Source organism: Perca fluviatilis, chromosome 15, assembly GCF_010015445.1.
Source record: "Perca fluviatilis chromosome 15, GENO_Pfluv_1.0, whole genome shotgun sequence".
NCBI classification, from domain to species: Eukaryota; Metazoa; Chordata; class Actinopteri; order Perciformes; family Percidae; genus Perca; species Perca fluviatilis.
Window position 1 is genome coordinate 34,057,685 of NC_053126.1, and position 27,367 is coordinate 34,085,051.

General features: G+C 42.4%; 1 protein-coding gene and 1 long non-coding RNA gene across 2 annotated transcripts in view; one reads left to right on the forward strand and one right to left on the reverse strand.

The window, feature by feature from the left end:
- Positions 1-18,944, reverse strand: part of LOC120574927 (NLR family CARD domain-containing protein 3-like) — a 43,067-nt gene extending 24,123 nt beyond the window's left edge. Inside the window, exons 1-8 of the mRNA XM_039825446.1 lie at positions 18,801-18,944; positions 18,090-18,197; positions 13,104-13,232; positions 12,853-12,954; positions 11,245-11,349; positions 10,516-10,594; positions 10,135-10,354; positions 8,200-9,997 (exon numbers count right to left, since the gene is read on the reverse strand). Coding sequence (XP_039681380.1) covers positions 8,200-9,997; positions 10,135-10,354; positions 10,516-10,594; positions 11,245-11,349; positions 12,853-12,954; positions 13,104-13,232; positions 18,090-18,154 — 2,498 coding nt within the window. The 5' untranslated portion in view covers positions 18,155-18,197; positions 18,801-18,944. The remainder of the gene's footprint in view (positions 1-8,199; positions 9,998-10,134; positions 10,355-10,515; positions 10,595-11,244; positions 11,350-12,852; positions 12,955-13,103; positions 13,233-18,089; positions 18,198-18,800) is intronic.
- A 5,113-nt stretch (positions 18,945-24,057) lies between these two features.
- On the forward strand, positions 24,058-26,437 carry LOC120574937. The gene is made up of 3 exons (XR_005641934.1): positions 24,058-24,089; positions 25,536-25,786; positions 26,405-26,437. It is a non-coding gene; the product is annotated as an uncharacterized LOC120574937 (long non-coding RNA).
- Positions 26,438-27,367: the final 930 nt, after the last annotated feature.

The following is a 27,367-nucleotide window of genomic DNA, read 5'->3' on the forward strand; positions in this document are numbered from 1 at the left end:
CAACTCATTCTACTTATCATCTGCCTTTAAAGACCAGTCTGACTTTCCTCTCTCTGCAGACCTGTCTGCTCCATGTTCCAGAAAATACCCATCTTCAGAATCCTCTGCCAGCCCCGCCATCTTCAGACTCAGCTTCTCTTCTGCCAGCCCAGCCAGCTTACCTACCCTGCCTGCTCAGCCATCGTCGGATCCAACACCTCAACTGCCAACCCAGCCAGCTTTGGATGCCAGCTCACCCTTACTGTCTCAAACAAGATTCTTTTGCACCACCTCCAGTATGGACTCAGCGGATCTGGAGCCGGTGCGTCATGCTGTCCCCACACAATGAGCAATCCTGGAGCAGCACAGCAATCATGGGTGGATTTCACCAGCTTACCACACGTCTGACAGAGATTCAGGCTGTCTCTCAAGCCGCTCCTTCAGCGCTGGGACCACCTCCCGCCACAGTTCCGACGCTTGAACCATGGGTTTCTCCGCCCGAGAGGTATGATGCACATTTGGGTAAATGTAAGACTTTTCTCCTGCAATGTGGTTGAGTTTTTGACCTGCAGCCCCTTATGTATTCTACTGAGAAAGTTATGATAGCTTACCTGATTAGCCTGTTGAGAGGAGAGGCGTTGGAGTGGGCAGCCGTTCACTGGAGGAGACAGATTCCGGTGACATCCACCTACGCTAACTTCATTCATGAGATGAGTATTTTTTTTTACCATCCCGTTCGAGGACAGACACAAGAAGAGTCTTTTTTCATCCTCGTCAAGGTTTCCGTGTAAGTACCATTGAGTTGTTTATTGTAGGTGTGTAGAGTTGGTGGAATAACCAATATCTCTGGCTTATACTGTTGTTATGAAATTCGTAAGAAAGTTAAATCCATATTAACTTGGTCTACATGAGCTAGTTTCCCTATCCATCCGCATTGAAAAGCGGAATTCTGCAACAGATGCAGAGGCGAGCAGCTGGCGGTGACGTCACTCCCCGTCTAGGACATCGTTCCCTGGCTGTGGTGGTTTCTCATCGGAATGAGGGGCCCGTTTTTCCACAAGTAACCCAGAGAGCGACTTCACCGGAGCCAGAACCCATGCAGTTGGGACTTAACCAGCTGAGTATGGAGGAACGTGAACATTGCAGAGCCAGTAATAGCTGTATCTACTGTGGTCAACTGGGTCACTACATCGCCACCTGTCCTAACTGTCCGTTAAACCAGAGGGGTCGCTAGCTCAGGGTGGGATGCTAGCGAATCGGACAACTCTACCGTTGTCTTCCCATCCTCGAACCCAACTGCATGCCACCATCTGCTGGAAAGGTCAGTCCTTGGAAATACTAGCATTAATCGACTCTGTGGCTGTTGAGAGTTTAATGGACAATAGGCTAGTGAATCAACTTGGGCTGCCCACTGAACATCTGGGGGTACCACTGGAGGCTAACACCTTGTACGGAAGGTTACTTTCCAAGATCACCACCAGAATCAGTTCCGTTCAGCTCCAGCTTTCTGGAAATCACCTTGAGCAGATAAGTTTCTTTGTCATTGATTCACATCTTACGCCACTGGTTTTGGGTCACTCTTGGCTTGTTAAACACAATCCCAATATTGATTGGACGTCAGCTAAGATAACTAACTGGAACCCCGCTTGCCATGCTAGTTGCCTGGAATCTGCTCTGCCCCTTTCTGTCTCCAGCCAAAAGTCCAGTCTGGACCCAAATGACCTGTCCCTCGTTCCCGCTGTCTATAATGACAACGGAAGTTTTCAGCAAATAACAAGCCCTCTCCTTGCCTCCACACGTCCGTATGACTGTGGTATTGACCTGCTGCCTGGTTCCACTCATCCCCGTAGCCGTCTTTACAGCCTGTCTAAACAGGAGCGGGGATCCATGGAGGAATACATACATGGATCACTAGCTGCAGGCATAATTCGCTCATCATCATCATCCCCATCCTCGAACCAGCCCAGTTCTGGCCTCCTGCGACTGCTGCCGATCACTTATCGCCCTTGGGCTCACCTTTCCCTGGATTTTGTGACTGGGCTGCCACTATCCAAAGGTATGACCACTATTCTGACTGTTGTGGATCGTTTTAGTAAGTTTGCTCATTTCCTGCCTCTGCCTAAACTACCCTCAGCCAAGGAGACGGCTGAACTGTTACTACAGGAGATATACCTGATATACGGATATCCCTGTAGACATCGTTTCGGACAGGGGACCCAGTTCATCTCTGCTGTTTGGCATTCCTTCTGCCGAGCTGTTGAAGCCACTGTGAGCCTGACCTCTGGTTTTCACCCCCGGTCCAACGGTCAAGCGGAACGACCAAACCAGAAGCTGGAAGTTGCTCGAAGCTGTGTGGTCTCAACTAACCCCACCACCTGGTCATCTCAAATACCCTGGGTGAGGTACGCCCAGAACACTCTGCCAACATCAGTCACAGGTCTGTCCCCTTTTCAATGTGTTTACGGGTTTCAACCTCCACTTTTTCCTTCCCAGGAGAAGGAGATCTCTGTGACTTCTGTCCAGATCTACATCCGCAGGTGTCATCAGACCTGGCATCGTGCCCGGGCAACTCTGTTGAGGAATTCTGACCACTACCAGCTTGCTCAATCTTACTCGGTTGGGGACAAGGTGTGGCTTTCTTCCAAGGATCTCCCACTGAAGACTGATTGCAGGAAGTTGTCTCCAAGGTTTGTTGGTCCCTTTGTGATTGAGAGGATTATTAACCCTGTTGTCCGCCTCAAGCTGCCCCGCACTATCAGGGTGAACCCATCGTTTCATGTTTCCCCAGATCAAACTGGTCAAGATCAGTCCACTACTGCTTACCCCTCCTGCATCTCCTCCCCCTCGGATGATTGACGACCATTCTGCGTACATGGTTTGTCGGATTCTTGACTCCGGGGACTGCCGGGGTAGGGGTGGTCAGTACCTCATTGACTGGGATGGTTATGGTCCTGAGGAGAGGAGCTGGGTACCCAGGCGACAGATCTTGGATGCTACCCTGGTGGGGGATTTCTATTGCTCACATCCAGAGAAGCCTGATGGAGTGCCAGGAGGCGCTCGTCGGAGGGGTGGTACTGTCACGCCCCCACCTGCCATGACTTCCTCACTGTGACAGTCTGGTGTGTGTGTGTTTTTATTTATTTTTGTTATGCCTGCAGTGTGCACCCCCCACTGCCAGCTCACTGTCTCAAATAAACAAGCTTCTTTTGCACCACCTCCACCAAGTCTGCACCTGAGTTCTGTCACCAACACTGACATACTGACCTACTTTTTATTTTAATTTAAATAAAAATTAAAAATAAAAACACTAACCTGAGAGTTTCCAGGCTGCAGTGTGCACTCTTCAGTCCAGCTGACAGCTGCATCACTCCTGAATCCTGCAGCTCATTGTTACTCAGGTCCATCTCTCTCAGACTAAAGGACTGGGAGCTGATAACTGATGACAGAGCTTCACAGCTTCTTTCTGACAGGTTACAGCCACATAGTCTGAAGAGGAATCAGCAAAACATAAGAAAACAATTACAAACAATGGTTGTTTTAATAGGGAATACATTAAATTTAAGGTGAGAGACGTAACCTGAGAGTAAAACATTGTTTGTGATTCTGTGAGAATGTTTTTTTGCTCTGTTGCAGAACCTCGCCAGTCAGTGAAGTTGCACTTGTTTGTTGTTCTTCTCATTGAGAGTGCAAACTGATGCAAACAGCTGAGCATTTCTATATTCACTTATGACTGTCCGAGTGAAAATGAGCCTCCTTTATTATTATTGTTTAGAAAAACGCGATTATGCGATCACATAATTCAATGCATAATCAGCCAAAGACTGCATATTTATGCGGGGGCCGCATTTGTTCAAATACGCTGCACTTGCGCCGCATAAATTGCCCGATTTCCACGCAAAATATGCGGGGCTTGCATGATTTCATAATCCCCATTGCTAAAAGGTCACACATACAGTATAGGCCAAACGTTTGGACACACCTTCTCATTCAATGCGTTTCTTTTATTTTCATGACTATTTACATTGTAGATTCTCACTGAAGGCATCAAAACTATGAATGAACACATATGGAATTATGTACTTAACAAAAAAGTGTGAAATAACTGAAAACATGTCTTATATTTTAGATTCCTCAAAGTAGCCACCCTTTGCTCTGATTACTGCTTTGCACACTCTTGGCATTCTCTTGATGAGCTTCAAGAGGTAGTCACCTGAAATGGTTTTCCAACAGTCTTGAAGGAGTTCCCAGAGATGCTTAGCACTTGTTGGCCCTTTTGCCTTCACTCTGCGGTCCAGCTCACCCCAAACCATCTCGATTGGGTTCAGGTCCGGTACTGTGGAGGCCAGGTCATCTGGCGCAGCACTCCATCACTCTCCTTCTTGGTCAAATAGCCCTTACACAGCCTGCAGGTGTGTTTGGGGTCATTGTCCTGTTGAAAAGTAAATGATGGTCCAACTAAACGCAAACCGGATGGCATGTCGCTGCAGGATGCTGTGGTAGCCATGCTGGTTCAGTATGCCTTCAATTTTGAATAAATCCCCAACAGTGTCACCAGCAAAGCACGCCCACACAATCACACCTCCTCCTCCATGCTTCACGGTGGGAACCAGGCATGTAGAATCCATCCGTTCACTTTTCTGCGTCACACAAAGACACGGCGGTTCTCAAATTTGGACTCAACAGACCAAAGCACAGATTTCCACTGGTCTAATGTCCATTCCTTGTGTTTCTTGGCCCAAACAAATCTCTTCTGTTTGTTGCCTCTCCTTAGCAGTGGTTTCCTAGCAGCTACTTGACCATGAAGGCCTGATTCACACAGTCTCCTCTTAACAGTTGTTCTAGAGATGTGTCTGCTGCTAGAACTCTGTGTGGCATTCATCTGGTCTCTAATCTGAGCTGCTGTTAACTTGCGATTTCTGAGGCTGGTGACTCGGATGAACTTATCCTCAGCAGCAGAGGTGACTCTTGGTCTTTCTTTCCTGGGGCGGTCTTCATGTGAGCCAGTTTCGTTGTAGCGCTTGATGGTTTTTGCGACTGCACTTGGGGACACATTAAAAGTTTTCGCAATTTTCCGGACTGACTGACCTTCATTTGTTAAAGTAATGATGGCCACTCATTTCTCTTTACTTAGCTGATTGGTTCTTGCCATAATATCAATTCTAACAGTTGTCCAATAGGGCTGTCAGCTGTGTATCAACCTGACTTCTGCACAACACAACTGATGGTCTCAACCCCATTAATAAGGGAAAAAATTCCACTAATTAACCCTGACAAGGCACACCTGTGAAGTGAAAACCATTTCAGGTGACTACCTCATGAATCTCATTGAGAGAACACCAAGGGCTTGCAGCACTAATCAAAAAAGCAAAGGCTACTTTGAGGAATCTAAAATATAAGACATGTTTTCAGTTATTTCACACTTTTTTGTTAAGTACATAATTCCATATGTGTTCATTCATAGTTTTGAGGCCTTCAGTGAGAATCTACAATGTAAATAGTCATGAAAATAAAGGAAACGCATTGAATGAGAAGGTGTGTCCAAACTTTTGGCCTGTATTGTATATCTTAGCAGAAAGTTGAAAAATGTTGCGTTTACTTCAAACCAGACTAGCCATTTTTCCCCTGTTGCCATGGGAACGTTATGAAGTAACGTTATGAAGTGACGTAATTACGCAACGTGAACATCATCGAAAAGCAGGGTGCTGGGGAATCACTTTTTTTCTCTTTTTCATCAAACCGCAGTTTTTGCATGTTCCCGCAATCTCATCGCATAAAATTGCATAAATATTCCATCGCAATTTTTAAGAAAACGTGCCGCATAATCAAGGTTGGCCCGCAACAATCACAAAAAAACTCCGCACTTTTCTGGAAGGACTGATTAATAAAACAGAATCAGCCATACGTACAACTTAATTATACTGACAAAAAAACCTGTGTCTGAATATTTCTTTTAACATTTGATGTGACTTTATTTATTGCACACCAATGCAATCTAATTAATGATCACGTTATGCTTAACATTATTATACCTCGGCATTAGGGGTCATGTTGATGATGTTCACCTTTTAAAAATTTAACGTTTGCTCAGAGTACATTTATTCTGACCTATTTTTTACTTTTGATTCAACTAAATTTGTACAAATGTATTTTTACTAGAGTGCAATTTCTTTAACGTAACATTACTTTTACTTGAGTACAATATTCTAGTACTCTTTCCACCTCTGCCTGACTCATACATGCAGACACAAAGAAACAGATGCAGGGTCCAACCATAATTCCTGTGAAAGATATTTCTATTATTGGAGACATGATTATAGAATATTAGCAGTTAAAGTTATATTTGTGCACATTACAAAATAAGCTGTGTGCAGTCATTGAGGAAGTGGTTCAAGGAAATATCACTGACACATACAAGGTTAAGCTTGAGCCTTTAACAATGGTTTAAGCCTTTATGGCATATGAGTGCATTGTATACCAGACTGATGAGCAGAAACAGGGTGCATCACAAGGTCCCGACCTTGTGAGTGTGTGTGCATGTGTTTGTGAAGATAACAGCAGTTTCTGTCTAGAAACTAGAGAGCAAAACCAGGGATCCTGCCTGACTGGTGTTCATGAAGACAGCAACCCCCTCACATCCTTCTGGATGGAGGAAGGGGAACAGTCCATGGAAGATAGACTTGTGACTTATGAATATTCACTCATAAATGGGAGGCATGAGGAGGTCTCAGTTGTGAAGCCTGCATGTATAAGCCAGCATGTGTATTTGTATATTTTAAAATGCTGTTACTAAATAAATGTTAACTTTATTCTATCTTCTCAGTGATTTATTTCAGTCCACTGGTTAAGTGATCATCAAAAGAACATGCTTAAGAGGGATAGTTTAGAGTGTAAGGCAATTGGAATCACAATCTGGGGCCTAAGAGCCTGAGGTTTCAGATCCCCATTTTTATGTCTTCATGAGCTCCTGAGTCAGCTTTCTCAGACTAGAGGACTTCTAAACCCCATTCACTCTTTTAATCTTGTTTAGTCAGTCCACTAAGTAATTAACTTACAAATAAAATAACATCTCATAATAACTGAACATTAACCTGAGAGTTTCCAGTCTGCAGTGTGGACTCTTCAGTCCAGCCGACAGCTGCTTCACTCCTGAATCCTGCAGCTCATTGTTACTCAGGTCCAGCTCTCTCAGACTAGAGGACTGGGAGCTGAGAACTGAGGACAGAGCTTCACAGCTTCTCTCTGACAGGTTACAGTCACTCAGCCTGAAGAGGAATCAGCAATACAATTAAAGACAAAAGTATTTTTTTCTGAATGAATACAAACTCCATTTAATCTGGATAGATGTCTGTGCACGTACAGAGCTTTGTTGAAGGCTTTGACCACTGGCAGCAGCGTCAGAAGATCCTCCTCTGAAGCAGAGTATTTCTTCAGGTCAAACACCTGCAGGTTGTTGTTACTCAGGTCCACCTCTCTCAGACTAGAGGACTTGGAGATGAGGAATGAGGACAGAGCTTCACAGCTTCTCTCTGACAGGTTACAGCCACTCAACCTAAAAAGGATATTCAGACAGTCCATTTAATAATTGATTAATTAGGAAAAAGAGCTTAGGTAGCAATCTTTTTTAAATAAAGGTACACTAACCTGAGAGTTTCCAGTCTGCAGTGTTGACTCTTCAGTCCAGCCGACAGCTGCTTCACTCCTGAATCCTGCAGCTCATTGTTACTCAGGTCAAGCTCTCTCAGACTAGAGGACTGGGAGATGAGAACTGAGGACAGAGCTTCACAGCTTCTCTTTGACAGGTTACAGCCACTCAGTCTGAAGAGGAATCAGAAAAACATAAGAAAACAATTACAAACAATGTTTGTTTAGTAAGGAAGACATCAGATTTAACCCATAAGAACCTGGACCTATTCTCCCATGAATGGAAAATAATGGGGGGCATAACACAGACCACATATAACACATTTCTAGAAGTTTCTTTTAAATAACCCCCTGTAGTGTCAGGGATCTGAAATGTGACATATATGTCACATTGGGCGTTTAGAGTAAACTTTTTCCTCATTTCCTCATTCATCAGCTTGTTGTTTTGCTTAGTTTCACAGATTTGTCTTTTTATTTGCTGTTTTACAACATATGTCAACATTATAACTTTACTTCTGAACTTTAACATCTCTGAATTAAGAAAAACTGCATTTAATCTGGATAGTTGTGTGCACGTACAGAGCTCTGTTGGAGGCTTTCACCACTGGCAGCAGCCTCAGAAGAGCCTCCTCTGAAGCAGAGTATTTTTTCAGGTCAAACACGTCCAGATCTTCTTCTGATGACAGTAAGATGAAGACCAGAGCTGAACACTGAGCAGGAGACAGTTTACCTGCGGAGAGACTTCCTGAACTCAGGGACTGTTGGATCTGCTCCACTAGAGAACAATCATTTAGTTCATTCAGACAGTGGAACAGATTGATGCTTCTCTCTACAGACAGATTCTCACTGATCTTCTTCTTGATGTACTCGACTGTTTTCAGATTGGTCTGTGAGCTACTTCCTGTCTGTGTCATCAGACCTCGTAGGAGAGTCTGATTGGTCTGCAGTGAAAGGCCCAGGAGAAAGCGGAGAAACAAGTCCAGGTGTCCATTTGGACTCTGTAAGGCCTTGTCCACAGCACTCTGGTACAACTGTGATGATTCAGGTTGTTTTCTAAATAGAAACCCCCAGCGGGATGTTGTTTGTTCTTCTGCCAGCAGGTTGACTCCAGAGTTGATGAATGTCAGATGGACATGAACAGCAGCCAGAAACTCCTGAACACTCAGATGGATGAAGCAGAACACCTTGTCCTGGTACAGTCCTCTCTCCTCTTTAAAGATCTGTGTGAACACTCCTGAGTATACTGAGGCTGCTCTGATATTAATGCCACACTCTGTCAGGTCTGATTCATAGAAGATCAGGTTGCCTTTCTGCAGCTGCTCAAAAGCCAGTTTTCCCAGAGACTCGATCATCTTCCTGCTCTCTGGACTCCAGTGTGGATCTGTCTCAGCTCCTCCATCATACTTGATGTTCTTCATTTTGGACTGAACTACCAGGAAGTGGATGTACATCTCAGTCAGGGTCTTGGGCAGCTCTCCTCCCTCTCTGGTCTTCAACACATCCTCCAGAACTGTAGCAGTGATCCAGCAGAAGACTGGGATGTGGCACATGATGTGGAGGCTTCGTGATGTCTTGATGTGGGAGATGATTCTGCTGGCCTGCGCCTCATCTCTGAATCTCTTCCTGAAGTACTCCTCCTTCTGTGTGTCAGTGAACCCTCTGACCTCTGTCACCATGTCAACACACTCAGGAGGGATCTGATTGGCTGCTGCAGGTCGTGTGGTTATCCAGACGCGAGCAGAGGGAAGCAGTTTCCCCCTGATGAGGTTTGTCAGCAGCACATCCACTGAGGTGGACTCTGTAACATCAGTCAGGATCTCAGTGTTGTGGAAGTCCAGAGGAAGTCGACACTCATCCAGACCATCAAAGATGAACACGACCTCTTCAAACCTGCAGATTCCTGCTTCTTTGGTTTCACTAAAGAAGCGATCAACAAGTTCCACCAAGCTGTACTTTTTCTCTTTCAGCACATTCAGCTCTCTGAAAGTGAACGGAAATGTGAACTGGATGTCCTGGTTGGCTTTGTCTTCAGCCCAGTCCAGAGTGAACTTCTGTGTTAAGACTGTTTTCCCGATGCCAGCCACTCCCTTTGTCATCACTGTTCTGATTGGTTCATCTCTTCCACGTGGGGTTTTAAAGATGTCTTCTCGTCTGATTCTTGTTTCTGGTCCGTCTGGTTTCCTGGATGCTGTTTCAATCTGTCTGACCTCATGTTCATCATTGACCTCTGCAGTTCCTCCCTCTGTGATGTAGATCTCTGTGAACATCTGATTCAGAAGGGTTGGGTTTCCTGCTTTAGCAATCCCCTCAAACACACACTGGAACTTCTTCTGCTGGTTAGATTTGAGTGTACGCTTACAAACTCCACAATAACTTCCTAAATAAAAACACAACAAAGCAGATCAATACGTCAAAGAACATATTTCAACTTTCCTATATTTTGGTCCATCTCTTGAGACATTAGTAAAGGTCCCATTCATTCAGCATGTTAAATCTGTAGAGAAATCCTCTTACTGCTCTGCAGAAGGTCAGCCAGCTCCTCCTGCTTCATTCTCCTCAGGAAGTGCAGTGTGATCTTTAGAAATGCCTCTATGCTGCTCCTCTTCTGCTCTTCATCCTTACCATCCACATCCTCCCTCTGACTCTCTAAGCATTCTGGGTAATCTGGACTCAGTACCTTCTGGATCTTTTTCAGCTCAGTCTTCACAAAAGTGCAGATGTCCTCCTCCAGCAGCTAGAACAGAAGATTATATGAATGACAAAGCAAACTAAAATCATGGAAGCAAACATCAGATCCATGTTGGACAGACTGACAATCAACTTGTCTAAAAAGTGCAGCATGGAGATGATTGTGAACAGAATAGATGTAAAAGTGGTTGTTTTACATATACAGACCATAAATATGGAGTCCAGGTGTGTCTGATGCTGCTGGGTAGACTGACCACTGGGAATTTCTGGGCTCTCCTGGTCCACTCTGTGGAGGAATCAGGAAGAAATATCTTATCTACATAATTGATATAAAGAACTAAAATGGTCTTGATGATGAGAGGCATGATCAGACGACAGGTGAGACAGACTTGCGATTTTCTATTAAGGACAGTTTACTCAGTATACTGGGAAAGAGAGTGCTGCAGTGTGGTCATCGTTTCTCTCTCTCTCAACAGCAACATACAAAGGTCTTATACATGGTTGGAAACACACAGAATACAACACAAATAGATATGCATGACATCACTTGAACATGACTACTTTGTCCTAATATGGTATAAACAATCTAGCTGACACAGCCTGTTGCTAACACAGCACACTGTCGTCCATCTCAGCTATCCTACTGTAGTCAGAGGTCAAAGGTGAACTGATGATGTACACACATGTCCAGCTGTCGTCCTTTCTCACTACAGTCTTAAGTCACTTATACAGCACATTACCATGACATGTAGAATAACAACTATCATCATAAGAGATATTAAATAATATGCATAATAAATTATTTCCTGTCCACACACAGATAAACACAAGGTAAAGGTCCATGAAGTGATATTTGGATGTTAACAGTGAATCAGAGGACTCCCTGTAGTGGTAAACATTTACTAGTCCTGCTGATCATCAGTTTGAAATCCTCACCTTTGATCAACAGAGTGGCGTCCATCTTTGAATTTATAAGGATGACCCATAGACCAGTCACTCTTCATGGACACACAGCTGGGTTCAGGTTCTTCCAGCTTCCTCCTGATAGAAACACAAGATAAATTCTGCACTGCACCCACAACACATGGAGACAAAACCAGTCAGTGGTTTAATACATCGTCTGTACACTATATTTGTATCCAGGTAGTTATTGTTAACATTGTGCATGAGCCATGATCAATGTTTAATTTAGACATGTTTTAAAGCTGTATTCAGTGCAGCACAGGCTTGATTATGATCCTGTGGGGTGACCATGATAGTGGAATAGTAATGCTAATGTCTAATAAGGATAATATATGCAAGGACTTCCAGATGGCAGAACTAGATTGGTAGGCCTCGACAGTGTTGTAGCTACTCAAGATGTGTTTTGGTCTCGTCCTCTCACAAAGGATTGTATTCTAAGAGCGGTCAAGACTACATTGCCTAAATATTTTTAATATGTCAAATGCACAACGATGACAGTGAAGCCGCCATTGGAAATAAAATAATAAAAGTTCTCAGGCTCCCTCTAGTTGTTCTCAAGCTAATATATATAAAAAGAAAATCAAAGACATAAGATAGGGCAGTTAAGGTAAAACATTATATATATACAGTGATGCCACGTAACGCGTTACTTACATTTTCCTTAGTAAAAATATATATTTTTGCTTTCTTCTTGCGTCTCGGGGAGTGAAGTCACGTATGCGACAAGTCACGTTTTCAGCATGAGGACAGGTCACGTTTTCAACATGAGGACAGTTCACGTGTACCACGCAGCAACACAAATGTAAACAACAATGGAGGGAGGAGGGACATGCGCGTTTTCTAGCTGGAAATACAGTCACTATTTTGAGTTTGTGTCAGCTAAAGACGGCAATATTAATGTTGGTTGTACACTCTGTGCTGGTGGCGACAAAGTGCTATCTAGCTACAAAAACACTACGTCAAATTTGAAGAAACATTTGGAGTCGCAGCACTGCAGTCAAACCTACAGAGCAAGTCCCAGCAGGTGGTGTGAAGCAGAGAGCAGGAGGCCCCCCCACCACCCAAACAACAAAAGCTGGACTTCGGTGCAAAACCAGTAAGTGGGGGAGAGTTGAAGAAGTTGGTCGGGGAGTATGTTGTAGCGGAAATGCTGCCCTTAAACACGGTTGACTCGCTCTCTTTCGTGCCATAGTAAACCAGATCCCTACTACTGGCAACGCCGAGCTGCCTCACAGTAAACCGGTTGTCATTTTTATGTTGAGGCTGTGGGGGTGTTGTCGGCAGCTGCTGAATGTAACTAATAAAGTAACTTGTAATTTAACTTTGTTACTTTTAAAATCTATATATATATATATATATATATATATATATTGTAGAAGACCAAAAATAAACAACGTGAATAAACTGTAATTTTACTATTTGTTGTAAACTTTTAAACTGAGACTGAGTTAAAGTGAGCTGACAGGACACATGCTGTCACCGTCCATTAAAAGACTTTTAAAAGCATCTAAAACCCAGAGATCTCAAAATAAATAAAAACACATAATTTTGTTGTCATCATCATCAGATTGAAATCTTCACCTTTGATCAACAGAGTGGCATCCATCTTCAGACTTTAAAGGAGGACCCATAGACTCGTCACTCTTCATGGACACATAGCTGGGATCAGGTCTCTGATGGATCCTGATAGAAATCAATAAATTAAAGCTTACATATTTAGGGGAATTCAATTCATCAAAGACTTTTATATCTAATTTAAAATACAATATAAAAACTGTATTTAATTACTGACATTATGGACGTGTTACTGAACACAATTTACAACTACATACTTTTTGTCTTGTGGTTTAAAATTAACACCATCATCCTTTAACCAGCCTGGTCCAGGTCCAAGTCCAGGTCCTGGTTTGTGTCCGGGTCCAGGTCCAGGTCCAGGTCCAGGTCTGTGCTGCTTCTCTGGGCTGAAAAACAACACATACAGAGCTTTGAGTGTGAATAATGATGGTGGAGTGATCTGAGTGGTGGACAGTTAGAGATGGTCCTCTCACCTCTGAGTTTTGGAAAGAATGTGAAATGGAAAGAGATCACTGATGCAGTCAACAGTGTTGCCGTAGTAAATCGGACTCCAGCTGAAGTTTATACACCCTTAACGTATGTATGCTATAGTCCTAATAGTAATATACAGGCTTATATTGCAATCTCTTAGACCTACATGGTGTACCTATATTTAAATAAACACACAGTAGCGGAGTTTATGCAGTGTCTTTTATTTTACTCGTGTTTTTTTCATGAGTCAGAAATCGGCAACAGCTGTGAGAGAGAGTGCGTATCCTCCGTTCCCCGTGCTGGACCACCACCCGACCATGTCTCCTAACACCAGAGGGGCTGGAAAAACAAGCCAAAATATGTCGGTCAGCGGCAGAAATAAATCGTTCACTTATGGCCATTAATGACACTTTAAAAGAGAAACGAAAACCTGAAGAATAAATAAAAATGTTGTGCATTGTCATGTTTCCTGTATTGAATATCATTGCCAAACATAACACTATACCTTTTTAAAAGCGAGGAATAATATCCTGTCTCCTTCGTTATTCCCCATTTGGGGCTGTGCTGGACTCTGCTCTCTGGGCATCGGGTCATCTGGCTCCATCACTACATTTATGGCACCGTGTTTTCCTGCGCAATGTTGTGCAGAACCCAGCAGGGTAAAACAATGTTGCAGACCTTTTCCTGGCATGTATAGTAGGGTCCCCGCCGCTGATGCAAGACAGAGACATCTGCCCTTAATCAATCCGATGGAGTGCTCCACCGTGGCCTGTTGCACTGTGCTGTGCACTGTTGTACCGGCGCATAGAGGTCTTCTAAAAGAGCCAGATCTGCCATTGCTGATAAGTGATCAACTGATGACTTCTCCTTCTCCTGTTAAACCGATTATATGCTGCACCGTAAGTCCATACTGACTTGAAAACTTGCGTACACGAGTTCAGACCAGACGTGAGCCTACGCTCACGTTCAAAATGATAAATGCCGAGCTTTGCGTAGGAATCAGCGTACGCCCGTCCTACGCATGTTTTAGGTCGTACGCACGTTTCATTAATGAGGGCCACTGAGAGCAGCAGTCACTCATTCATCCCTCACATCATTTCTCCTGGAAAAAAAGCCAAATATCAGCAGCTACTCCTCTGATTGGCTGCTTCTCTCTGTTTCATATCAGTTGAATCCTTATGGCTTGTTGGACTGTTGCTCAGACTAAAGAAGCAGTTAGAAAACATGACTGAACTCTGGCAACTACTGAGGGCCTTTTCTCATCACATTATCACATTTCATTCACTCAACACGGAGAACTGATCAACACATGATCAGTAGTGGTTTGTTATTGGACAGAGAAGATGCTGCTGGTTCTCATTGGTCAATAGTGAGAACGAATTAGAGCAGATGAAGCGGCCATCAGCTGCTCTACTTTTATCAGTCCACTAGATGGCCTCATGGAGCTGTTTGGAGGATTTTACTGCTTCATAGAAATCAGAGCTGAATGTGATTTTGGGTGGCTAAAGTAAAAACAATTACCTCCTATGTCCTTTCCTAACCACTTCTCCTTAACCACAATGGTAAACGACATGAAGTCAAGAAAAGATGTGAAGGAGAATTCAAAAGGAATTAGGAAAAGACAACCGCGGTGCTCAGAGAATCCGACTGTCCTGACACGGCTACGTTACTATATTACTGACGTGGGTCTGCCCATAAATCTACCGCCCGCCTGCTACCTTCTCCTCCACATCAATAAGAGTCCTGACAGACCCCAGATCAAACTCAACTCTTCTCCTTCATTCAAAGCAACACTGCATCTGGACTTCTCTCTGCCTGCTCACACAGGCGGCCATCTTGTTTCTCAGCTTTCAACAATCACATGTTCACCATCAATTCAACCGTTTCTCCAACCACAACAATCAAAGACGTCATCTCAACCAATCACAGCTCCACTTACTGAACTTTCAGCCATAAACTTCATCAGTGTGCAGCTCTCTTCTGTCCTCAGCAGGTCTGTGTAGAAAAGGAACTTCAACTTCCAACAGACTAAGTGAAGTGACGCTATTTCTTATCATTAACCAAAGTGTGTATGTGTGTGTCCTCACTTCACTATGAAAGTATGCATTCTGACTGGTTGGACCACTAGTGGAGCCAGAAAAAACTAATGTGGTTGTGCATCAGAAAAACTGGGTGTGTCACATTTGATGATGTTCCAACCCCACATATACCGGTAGATGCTCTGTATGCTGGCAAGTGGTTTGATGCTTATTGGTGTCTAAATATTTTTGAAACAATAACTTTTAGCGTCACAGCTAAGCAAGTGGGTGTTTGTGCTGTGAAATGGTGAAATGTGTAGGAGCGGTGACAGACAGACAGACAGACCAGATTTCTAGGTCCAGATCAGAGTAGTTTTTAGCTTGTAATTGTTTTCAATCAGAGTGAAATACATTCCATTTCAGCCACAGACAGAAGGGAAGTGAAGGGACGACTACAAACATGAACACAGTGATCGCTGCAGAACTTGTCTATGTCAGGGGCGTATGGGTCAGGGCGGCACTGGCCCGCCCACTTTCCTCACTGGCCCGTCCAGCCAAGTTGGATCAAAATATGTTTTGTTATGAAAAATTTTCTTATGTATGTAAAAAAAGAAATAGTAACATAACTAGTTGTGTGTGTTTAACGTGTCTTCTCTTCTGATTAAACCATAGACTGTATATTATTAACTAGTATACAGTATATGATTAAAACAAAACTGTTCAAACCATAGAATAAGGATCAAACAATTAGGAAGCCTTGGAACGTAGGTGGTTGCTATGGTAACAGCAAGCAGCTTTCCGGGCTGCCTTGAGGCAATGTACCATGGAACGTACTGTTAAAACTTACCGCGACAACAATGGCTTCTCTTTAAAGTGGTATGGACAGTTTGCTTGGATGGAATCCAGTGTAAATAAGGATGAGCTGTTCTGCAGCATGTCCAGCCATTTCCCCTGCGGAGCTGACTGACAGCCCATTAGCGAGAGAGGAGGCCCTCACAGAGGTAACATTAAGTAAAATGTGTTTCATGCTTTTTGCGTTATTATTTAAGTTACCTTGTAACCTTCCATTTTGAAAGAAAACTTGAACACTGATGATGGCTTCTAGCTGAAACGCATTTGTGTTTTGTCCACATTAAATAATAACATAACTTATCTATGAGTGACATAGTTTTTAGTTTTCTTTGATCCTGTCACTGCCATGGACTGTCTAAGATTTGACGCTTTGCTGGCCACTTTTCATTATATCTTTCATAATTATGAATGCACAAAGGATATGTTACATGTGCAATTTCTGTCTGATGTAGGCTATTCTATGTCATGCAGTGTGTAAACGCCTTCTCTGCTGTTTGGGTTCATGTTTAGTTGCCACTTTGTGCAATAAAATGGTTAATGTTATAACAGTGCTGTGCAGAGCCAATGCTGCTGGTTCTGCCGGTGCAAATACATTTTAGCCTGAATAGGTTCAAATCGACAGGTTTTTGTCTATACTGTTGTGTGCAAACTTTTTAGACTGAACTTTGTTGGTTGAGAATGTTGTAGACAGTACTGATATTGCGGTTGTAATGCAGTGTGTGAAAAGGTAAAATTGTTGCTGTTTTTTTTCAGTTTGTCCTTTTTGCTACTTCTACATCGTTTTGAAAATGGCCCACTCACTTTTGTACTGGCCCGCCCAAATTACTATTTCTGCCTATGCCACTGGTCTATGTAATACTTGTTCTCCTTACAAAATGCCAGAGGCCGAGGGTATGGAAAGCTGTTTTAACATTTATCAGCTAGACTGGATATTTATTGCAGATATCCATAATTTAATTATTCCTAGTCAACAAGAACATTTCTTATATCCACAACATCATTCTTCCTGTCCAGAATCAACATACTAGATATCTACAGAATGATTACTAGGAAGAACTCCAATTTTAGAAATCTACAGTACAATATCCATAATAATTAATTCAGAATATTAATTTTAGTTGTATAGTATAGTTGTTTAGTTTGTATATCATTAATTACATTTATAATCCAAATGTATGGAAGTTTTTTGGCCTCTTCATTCAAATGGCAACACATTTTGCAATTGTAAATTTAGTATGCAAACTGGCAATGCATTCCTCAATTTGGTTTAAATTATTCTGACTTAAAATAAGGAAGGACATCCGGTTGAACTTCCGGCGGCACTGGAGCAATCCCGGAAGTGGGATGTCGTGGACATAGACTACTGTTTGAATAAAGAGACCAAAACACCATGGCAATATGTAATGCAATTGATTGAGCTTTCATTCAAATTTTAAGTCAAAATAAGTCAAACTAAATTTAACATTGCATTGCCAATTTGCATATTGAATTCTCAAGTTCAAAATTCATATTAAAATTGAATAAAATAATTGCTAATATAATTCATAATTGCAAAATACATTGCCATTTAAATAAAGACATCAACAAAGTTCCATATTTTAGATATTCAAAATTACATAATGGAAATCTGGAATAGTTTTCTAGTTGGAGTTCTTGGAGTTCACCCTTATCTTCCCCTCCCTCTCTCCTCTCCTCCCTCCTCTTCCCCTCCCTCTCTCTCTCTCCTCTCCTCCCTTATCTTCCCCTCCCTCTCTCTCTCCTCTCCTCCATCATCTTCCCCTCCCTCTCTCTCTCCTCTCCTCCATCATCTTCCCCTCCCTCCCTCCTCCCCCCCCATCTTCCCCTCCCTCCCTTCTATAAACTGGTTTTCCTTCATTCCACCACTGACTGAAGTCAACTCACCTATAGTGTTTAATTTGGACTTGAGTTGTTTTTCCAGCGAAGACTCGAAGCACATGAGGAAACATGTTTTAAAATGTCATCTCTCCTGCTCAGCTCCTCTTTAACAACCTGAAGAGAAAAGTACAACAGAAAAAGTCTTGAATAAGAAAAGCTCGACTAAAACCTGCTGATTAATGTGCACCGTAAAAAGATAATATTAAAAACAAGCTCCCATTAAATGACAGTAAAATCTAAAATATTCTTCTACAGATAGTGGCTGTGGAGAAATCTAAAGACAGACAAAGAAAAAAGATAAAAGTTTCTTTCCAATGGTCTGAAAGAAGTGGAAAGAAGACATGTTATGGAAGATAAATAGCACAACATCTATAGATTGAAAAACTGTTTTTGCATGAAGTGTAAAACAAACTTGACAAGACGTCAGAAGAGATGATTTTACATGCTGAGCCTATAAAATGATCCCTGCTGAGTCCTAGTGCTCGCCCGCCTGCTACCTTGTCCTCCACATCAATAAGAGTCCTGACAGACCCCAGATCAGACTCAACTCTTCTCCTTCATTCAAAGCAACACTTCATCTGGACGTCTCTCTGCCTACTCACACAGGCAGCCATCTTGTTTCCCAGCTTTAAACAATCACACATTCACCAACAATTCAACCGTTTCTCCAACCACAAAATCAAAGATGTCATCTCAACCAATCACAGCTCCACTTACTTAACTTTCAGCCATGAACTTCATCAGTGTGCAGCTCTTATCTGTCCTCAGCAGGTCTGTGTAGAAAAGGAGCTTCAACTTCAACTTCCAACAGACTAAGTGAAGTGACGCCGTTTCTTATCATTAACCAAAGTGTGTGTGTGTCCTCACTTCACTATGAAAGTATGCCTTCTGACTGGATGGACCACTAGCGGAGCCATAAAAAACTAATGTGGTTGTGCATCAGAAAAACTGGATGTGCCACATTTCATGACATTCCAACCCCACATATACCGGTAGATGCTGTGTATGCTGGCAATTGGTTTGATACTTTTTGTTTCTAACGTACGGAAATCTTTTAAACTGACCTTTGCTGATCTGAGATTCAGCATCTGTAGCCTATTTCTTGCATAAAATGTAAATACCAAAGAATATACCATATATAAATAAAAAAATAAGCTTTAAAGATAATATTTTTTAAAACTCTCTTTTATCTTGGACTGAAATGCAGACCGTATATACACATATGCATATGCATACACACACACACACACACACACACACACTGAATACAATTTCTTTACATCAGAAATTCCAATTCTCTCATACGTGTACCAGACTAAATATGAACATAAAAAGTCAGATAACACATCACAACCATAAAGTCAACAACTAATCAATTTATTAAGTGTTCGAGAGCTCAGTTTAATTCATTCTTGTTTATGTCCATCCTTGGCTATCAGCTCCACTCAGACTGTGTATCCGTTGACCGTTAAAGTGCAGTATAATAGTGTCTTCTCACTCAGACTAAACTCATTGTGTAGGGCAAGTGAATGTGATTGTCCTAGCACCTTTTGCTGAAGATCAGTAACTCTCCCTTCCTTTTGATCAGACTTGGGTTTGGCTCGCACCTCTCTCCAACAGAAGCAAGCTGGGCTGAAGAACTCATACGATCTCACTCTCCAGCAAAGACACCAAGGGGGGTGACCAAGTAGAAAAAGGGAAGAAGAGAAAGACAGAAAGAAAAAGACCTGGGGTCTCATTTATAAATGTGGCATATGCACAAAACGGGGCTGAAAATGTGCGTACGCCACTGCCCACGCAAAGGTTGTGATTTATAAAAAACAAACTTGATGGGAGAATGTGCGGTCCTCCACGCAAACTCTGACCCATACATACACACGTTTTGGAGACAATGGGAATTGGCGATGCAGTGGTGAATTGAAGTCAGACTGCAGAAAGTAAATGTGGGAATAACGATTACTGGTAATATTTTCAAGTATTGATGTCTCACGCACATTTATTCACTCCATATAATCCACATTACCATAAAGATTAAATCCAGCGTTATTTGCACTTGTACTGAGTGATAATTGTTCCATAAACACCCTGTAAAATCAAACTCAAATCTTAAAGCAACACTAGAGAACTATTTGTAACTTAAAATAATGTTTCCAAAATAGTTTCAGTGGTTCATCAACTCGTAAAATGGTGAACGGCACTTCTGCATTCACTTTGCGGCTCACTACCAGCAATAACCGCACAATGCAAATTTGCCAGATCGGGTAGCGGATCTGTAGTTCCAATGAGACATAATGGGACAATTATGCTTCCAACCTGTAGGGGGACCGAAGCAGGAAAAATTCTCTAGTGTTGCTTTAAATAAAAATGTGTTCTTAATATTTAATTGGTGCTGTCTCCCCGTCACAGAGTCCGCTATGGAGCGCAGTTGGAGGAGATGGCCCGACGGCATGGAATACAGGATAGCATCAAATACCCTAGCGTAGGATCTCACTCTCCACTGAAGACACCAAGGTAGATGACCAAGTAGAAGAAGGGAAGAAGAGAAAGATAAAAACAAAAAGAGCTGGCCTTGTTTTCACAAAGCCAAGATAATTAGCCCTATATAGTTTAAAAGTATATATTTGTTCACTATACAGCAATGTTGTGTATATTTCTCAACAACACAACAAAACATATATAACACCTTATATCATTCAACCTTAATCTGTTACTTCAAATAAAATGGTCACCCTTCCTTTAGTCCACTCATTTTGCACCAGTGTTTCAGAATCCATATCACCAAACACAACCAGAAAAACTGTGAATAAATAATACCTTTCACAGACGAACCCACAGTTAATTTAAATACCGGCTCCAACCAATACATTGGATTTTCAGTTATTATGTTCACACAACGTTTAAATGGCCTTATAGTTAGTAGCACTACACATACCTCCGGTTGCACAGCAGGCTGTCCCGGTGGTGGTCTGTGGTTCAGGTTCGGTTCGTTGTCTTTGCCACCCGACTAGAAGATGTCGTGATTGTCCAAACGATCCAACTCGAGTCTCAGAAATCTCACGACGGTGTCCTGGATCAGCTGTTAGCATATCCCGTCATGGCGATCCTAGCGAGTTCCTTAAGAGATCTTTGGATTTTAATGTAGAGTCTTTTAACCAGATGTCCATCAGGCCAATGCGCTGTGACAAAGGGACAACTTGCTCAGATGCGTGTTCTGGACTGCCAATAAATCAATGTCCAATACATTACATTTCTTTGGGGTTGCTGACCCATTTATTTAATGACGGAGCATGCTCACCATAGCACAGGTATATTTCATTTTGTCCATTTCGTTTCAGGTAACTTTCATTCTGCTTTCCATTGAAACACTAATACAAAAATAGCGCTGACACGGTAAAAAGCTGTTTGCTGTAACCCTTTGCCACACACCTGTACCTGTGGCTGTTGATTACCTTTATGCATTTCCTGTGTCAATGCTCCACCCAGTGATTAAACACTAAACTGCATATACATTCATGTCCCCAACGTGCTATATAAAACAAAAACCAAGTTACATTATGGATCCAACAACTTTTATGTTGTTTCTATTCTATTGAATGGTTGAGCTGCTGTAAGAAGGAGATTTTTGAAAACACAACATACAGAACAAACAAATACAATTGAACAGGAACCAAAACCTTCACCCAACCCCCACCCTCCGCAGTCTCAAGGAAAACAAAAGAAAACAAAATACAAGAAAACAAAAATCACACCTTGCCTAGTTGCTTTCCTCTAATTCTTGAGATGCTGAGGTCATTAGGACTGATACTTGTACTGCTGCGTTTTTCCATAGGTCTATAGTTGATGTCTTGGCTTTATTAATCCTTGCTGTAGAGAGCTCAAGCATAACTATGTCCAGAAAATAGGCCAACCTCTGTTTTATACAAAGCGAGTGAGGGGGGAGCCAGCGCTGAGCTATCATTTTCTTGGTCGCGGTTGATCCGGCTAGCCAAAATTTCTTCTGTCTCCCAAGCAGAAGTAATTTAGAGTCATCATTAAGTAACAAAACAATCAGGTCAGTAGGAATTCGACATCATATCATTGATGTTGTTTTATTCAAAACAACATGTTTCCCCATTGTACTCCATAACATTTAAGGGCCAATCCTAAGGGAAGATAAAGGATGAATGATGTCCTAGGGACGTCAAAGCTAGCTCTCAGGTCTTCAAAACTTAACATACCTTCATCATTGAATAGCTGGTCTAGAGTATAAATACCTCTGTCACTCCACTCGTTATAAACAAAAGGTTTGTTAGCAGACATTAAGTGTATGTTGTGCCAAATTGGGGTGTTCAAATGCCACTTATTGGAGTAGCGTAGTTGCTCCTCAACCTGTTTAAAGTTGGCTGGCATACACTTTTTTGGACACACAGCTGTAAAGGCAAGATCTTGCAGTCTTAGACTTCCAGTGAGGTTTTGCTCTATTTCTCTCCATGGGACTGTAGATGAGGGGTCCATCCACACTCTGGGGAGGGCCGTGTTTGTGGTACGTTGCAGGGTAGAGTATTTTAGCCTAGGTTGTTTATTATTCCAAATATACTGCCGAATTAAGTTATCAAGTTTCTTCCAGAAATTTATCGGTGGGGGTAAGGGGATCATTGTACTTAAGAAATTCACACGAGGAACTATGTTCATTTTAACAACAGCAATCCTGGACCGTAGTGATGCCAGCAGCGCAGACCAATTGGCCAGATCCATTTGAATGCTACTTAATATAGTTTCATAGTCGTCCTGGACAACTTGTTGTAGGGATGCGTGTATGGTGATGCCCAAATATGTAATTTTGCTTTGGGTTGGTATTGTAACACTACTGGCTGAAGCCACATGCCTGTTATTCAATAAAAGAAGATTAGATTTATTCCAGTTAATTATATAGCCAGTATGTACAACAAATGTACAACAAAATATTGTCCGCAAATAATGATATTGAGCTGCTTTTGGATTTAATCTGGAAATTACATATTTTATTTTGCCTTATGGCTTGGGCTAACGGTTCAAGATTATCTTATTTTATTAGGAGCTCAGTCTTGACAAGTACAACTTAAATACACATTTTCCGTACTTGTACTATTTTTTCATCCCACTTTCTACTTCTACTTCACTGCATTTATCTGGCAGCTTTAATTATTTTACACATTACTATTTCAGTCTCAGCCTCAGAGCCTCAGTTGTTCTTACTTTAATATAAAACTTTATTACAAGACAAATCTGATATCAGAGAAGCTCTTGGTACAGCTTGTATCCATGGACACAGATTTACCAAAAATGTAAAGTAACATCACATTCACTCAGCTTTATATAGTGTATCCTCAGGTAAAGAGAGTCAGCTGATGTCAGGAATCATAAAGTGTTTCTAGTTAAACAGTTTAAATGTTCCCAGACAGCATTTACATTTTCGAATCAGCAGATTCGCGCAGCAGTCACACTCAGTATGCAGATCTGCACCAACTTTGTGCCAGACTTGTCTGTAGCTTCTGAGTAAGACAGTCCGTCCGGCGGGTGCGACGCAGATCCGGGGCAGCTGCGCAGACCAGACGCGCCACAAGTCCGCCCGGCGAGTGCGGGTCGGATCCACGGGAGCAGGGGCGGATCTACAGGGGGGCAAGGGGGGGCAGCTGCCCCCCCACTGTAGGGCCTTGCCCCCCCAGCTGCCCCCCTAACTTTGGCATTCAAAAAACTTTGCTTGTAAAAACAAACTGCCACTATGTGCACAGGCTTCTTAAAACATTGAAACAAACAATTAATTTATATTAATTCATAATAAATAATAATTGTAGATGTAATCTTAGCCCCCTGCCCCTCAAATACTTAGCTACGTCCCTGCATCAAACGTGCAGAGCAGCGTTCGCAGATTCAGGCTCGCACACAGCGAGTCTGCTGCGGTGTGGGGGCCCTGCATCCCGGCAAAGACTGGAGCGACTGAGCTGCCCCCCCTCCCCGAGCCTCTCAAAGTGAAGTCTGTTTCCCCAGGTGAAGTTAAAACACACGTTTCATCTAAAGTTAAATTTGTAATAATTATAATGTCTGCTAAAGGCGAGTCAGTATCAACAACAGCGCGTCTGTTAGCCAAAAGTCAAATTGCTCCCTCGTGGGTTGTAAGCGCATTCTGCTGTTTGATTAGTTTGATTTCAGTAAAGACAAGAAGAGCATAATACAGAATATTACAAACTGGCATGTTTGAATTCATAACGTTTACAGAGGGTCGCCGTTTCGGTGGCGTTACGTTACAACACACTACACAGTGCTTGCTGAGACCGATCATTTGTATATGATTAGTGAAGGAGTAGGCTACTATAAAATCCACTTCCTCTCACATATCACGGCAATACGGCTGCACAAATTAAACCAGGCAACATACTTTACTGTCAAACTGGGAAAACAACAAAAACAACGGGATTAAGAAGGCTAGTCTAAACATAACTGATGTGTGCATGTAATAAATCTCGTCTGATGTTATGTTTTTTAGGCTACTTATTAGCTACAGGGCCCTACAGTGTAATGTAATACAAGAATAACAAGAGCTTTTCACATCTTGACTTTTGCAGGCCAGAGTAGCTGGAGATATTAGCTGAAGCCTAAACGTGGGGATATTGCCAGCCAAGAAAATCCTGAGTAGTGCACAGGAGGAAGAGGAGGAGGGAAATGAAGAAGGAGAAGACAGTAAACTGGAGAGACCAGGCAGGTCTGCCAGGAGAAGACCACAGAAGGAGATGCAGAAATGAGTGAAAGAGAAGAGGGAAAGGAAGAATTGACAGTGAGGGATGAAGAGGAGGCTGCAGGTTCAGAGAGAGGGACAGAGGCAGAGAGTGATCAGGAGGATGAAGATGACAGAGAGGAAGAGGAGGCTGCAGTAACCCCTGGACCATATGGTTGGTTTATATTCTCCTTACATATAAATTGCAGTACAGTAACATAACATGTCCTGTGACATGATGTGTTTTCAGTTTTGGCTATTTCCATTCTGTTGTATATGTTATAGGGTTAGATATGTAAATATTTACATATACAACAACAGTTCACTCTTCTCAAGACACTTTACAGATAGAGTAGGTCTAGACCACACTCTTTAAGTTACAATGACCCAACAATTCTCCCAAGAGCAAGCATTTGGTACAAAAGAAAAAAAAAAAAAAACCAGGGGGGGGGGGGGGGCGGGGTTTCCCCCCCATGGATACAGATATAGAGAATTATGATTCATAATAATGGTAATTATAGTAAAAAAAAAGATAATGGAACTATGAATAGAAATAATAGTTGTAGCAGTTTAGGGCGTAGAACGCGTTTAGGGCATAGCAGGGCGCTGGGCGTGGTAGGTAGGCATCAGTTTATGTATGAGGGTTTCCATGTACCGTCTTCCCCTGCCACCCTACCAAGATCTCTTGCTACCCCTTTGCCCCCCCATGTAAAATTTTCTAGATCCGCCACTGCACGGGAGCTGCGCAGACCGGACGCGCCACAACTGAAATGAGTCTGCCCAGCGGGTGTGGGCCGGACTGGACACGCCACAACTGAATAGAGTCCACCCGGCAGGTGTGGGACAGATCCACAGGAGCTGCGCAGACCAGACGCGCCACAACTAATGGAACGCTTTTTTTCTGCATAAACCCGCAACTCTATTTGAAATGCAGAGAGGAAGACTGCAGGCTGCACCGTCTTTGTGATTATTGGTAAGTGCATTATACAAGTAAAATTGTAAAAGTAAACTGCTGTTGATGTCATGTTAATCTGTTAAATATGTATAGGCTAAACATAAAAGTTTACAAATTTAGTTTACACTGACATTCTGTCAACCTGAGACGTGTCAGACAAGCTGGGTAGGCTAGTAGACCTATAGCTATGCTTGTAGTAGGCTATAGGTTCTTTTAAACATCCACAACTAATGTGAACATAGGCTTTAAGGCTGAATCGGTGATCTTTGCTTATTATTCACCAAATCTACTGAATATCGTGTCTTGTGTGTTAGCTGCAAAATCGTTTGTTAGCGCTACCCACTAGACTAACCAGTCTTTTGTCTGTAGTTACCCTAACAATAAAAACAAATTCAGTGAGATGGCAAACAAGGCCATTATGGCACGTAAGCATAGCCTATATAAATGCCTTTCACTCAGTCTTTACTTAATCACCACTCTCTCACTCATTCACTCACTATACACACCACTTAAGTCACATTTAGCCTATTCATATTTATTTGTGCAAGCATTTTACTATAATATCATGTAATAAATAATCTTAGAATATTTAATCTAACATACTGTTTGTTTCTTTGCTTTCTGTGCTTTTTGTAGGCTACGTCTTACAGCAGGGCTGGACTGGCCATCGGGCATACCGGGCATTTTCCCGGTGGGCCGACGCACTTTTGGCCGAATCGCCGATATAAATAGGCCTTTTTTTATTTTTTGGCCGGGCCGGCCCATAAAGAACTCACAGCGGCCCATTGGTTAATTTTCTTTATTGGCACTGGCCTGACCCAATCAAATCCAAGAACCCCCTTCCCCACTCCGGGCCGCAAATTTACAAATCCCACTGTGGCCACGCCTCCCGGCCCTGAGACATGAGCTGTAATAGTTATGCTGGAAGTTTAGCATTCACGTTAAAATGGACAAACGACGACCAAAGTGCAAGGGAGGTGCAGAGAAATTACAGGAGAAAAAGATTGAGAATCTACAGGTGGATTCCTCAAAATTTCGGACATGTTTGGGGTTGTAGTAGCTGCCATGACACTGCCATGTGAGCGAGTGAGGAAAAGATGGAAGAGAGAGTAGATGACGATGTGGTAAGGAGTAGGCAAATTAACAGGGACTCTCAGGAAGGGAGGGAGGCTGTGTGTGTGTGTGTGTGTGTGTGTGTGTGCGCGCTCGAGCACATATGTGCGTCACGTCATAACGATAACAAGCAGTTTGGCTGTAACATTAAAGTTAGTGGCTGTCAGGTAAGCTAACTGCTAAGCTTACATTGAAAATGCTAGCGGTTAGCCTGTTGGGTAGCTGAAAAATCTGTGTGATCTATAAAATCAGTGTTGATACAAGCATCAGTGTTCCTTGAATGGCTTAATTAGCTTCTCTTGTAGTGGTGCTCTTTTCCAGGGCATATACTACTCTCAGCTTTATTGTAACTTTTGGGTTATAGTTATGGTTATAGTATTTAGCAGACACTTGTGTCCAAAGCGACAAAATATGAATCTTACAATAGTTAAAATTTAAATTTAAAGTTGCTAAGCCAATATTAAGCAAAATAGTAATAATAACAAT